Raw genomic sequence first — 1,462 nt, forward strand, 5'->3', positions numbered from 1 at the left:
CGGCAAATAAGGCCATTAAGATATACTAAATTTTCTAAGACCTTCTACTGTGAGTTGCCTTAAAACACCGAGGCATATCAATTTACTTTTCTGCATTGTTAAGCCTCGCGCACGTGCTCCCTGCCTTTAGGAAGTTCTTCTTGCACAATCTTGTAAACCTAACCCTTTCTTAGGTAGTCAGCTATTATTGACTCCTAACCACTAACCCCTAGACTCTTGACCTCCTTTATTACATTATTCTTAAGCGTGATAAGTAACCCTTAGCAAGTCTGTTGATATGACCGTCATTTCTTACAGGTCGCTACTGATTTTGATCATCCGAGAGTGAACAGTAAAAACTAAACTTCTACTTCAGTATTCCCATCAGCGGCATCAACGCAATCGGTGGATTCTCCTTCACTCTCAAGTGACAGCTTTACTTATTTGTTTTTCACTGCTCAGCAATTTTAATGATTCCCCACTCAGAGAAACGAATTATGCTTCCTAGGTTGAATCAACTTCTTATTTTCTCCCATTTGATTCTCTGGTGTTCTCTTCTGTCCAGTAGCTTTCGGTTTGGCCACCAATGCAGCAAGGCATGAGGGTCTTCCACTCAGGCACTTTTGTCTCACTTAGTGATGTGGTTATACTTCTTATGCAGATATTTCTTCCTTAAGTCAATTTGCGAATCAACAGTCATCAAAAAGGAACAAAACTCCTTAATTTTCACTTTTTGAATTTGTTTAACGTGTTGTCTGACACTGGAATCACTTCGCCTATGAACAAATAACAAGTAGGCCTGACCGAATTTGCAAAGGATGTCAAATGATATATGTCAGATTCTTTCAAAAGAATGACGTACCCACGATATTTCTTTGCATCTTGACTGTCAAGTTTTGTTCCATATAAAATTGACCCTTTCCAAATTGTGAAAGTAAAAATGACTTCACCTGTACGAAAAACACTTAATTAGCTTGATTCCTTAGCTTGTTTTTTCAATAATCGTAGGAATTAAATTGATAGTTTAATTATATGTTCTAGGATGATAATCGATACTAAACTTAATTAAATAAAACTACTATCTACTGCGCATATTTGAATACACTTCCTGTAAGGCAATTTTTTCACCCTTCTGTAGCCACAAGAAATCAATAGTTGGCTCGAAGAATGTCTTCCGGTGTAAATTAATAGAACCTCCTGTTTCTAAACGTTATTTCTAACAATGTTTACATTCCCTAATCTAAAACAAAACAATCTATATATCTGACTAGATGTAAGTTTTTATTTGCCCTGTCTCCTCTGATACTACAACTACACTGCTATCGGTTACACAATGAATTGAGCTGATACTGCTCTCTTTGGCAAAAGTCTAACACTTGATTACTGGTTATGCCTACGTCAGTAGGAATTACCTATTTGTAGTAGAAAGTAGATAAAAAGACGAAGATTTAAGAAGTTTTTACTAACTTTTATTCAAACAACA

General features: G+C 36.1%; 1 protein-coding gene across 1 annotated transcript in view; it reads right to left on the minus strand. All coding sequences in view use genetic code 11, as the record gives it.

Moving 5' to 3' along the window:
• EGR_11143 (hypothetical protein) overlaps positions 1 to 1,462 on the minus strand; it is a gene marked incomplete at both ends in the record, with an annotated part of 4,691 nt that overhangs the window by 2,358 nt on the left and 871 nt on the right. Inside the window, 2 exons of the mRNA XM_024500390.1 lie at positions 612 to 755; positions 842 to 929. Coding sequence (XP_024345196.1) covers positions 612 to 755; positions 842 to 929 — 232 coding nt within the window. The remainder of the gene's footprint in view (positions 1 to 611; positions 756 to 841; positions 930 to 1,462) is intronic.

Source organism: Echinococcus granulosus (assembly GCF_000524195.1).
Source record: "Echinococcus granulosus chromosome Unknown EG_S00412, whole genome shotgun sequence".
Taxonomy (NCBI): Eukaryota; Metazoa; Platyhelminthes; class Cestoda; order Cyclophyllidea; family Taeniidae; genus Echinococcus; species Echinococcus granulosus.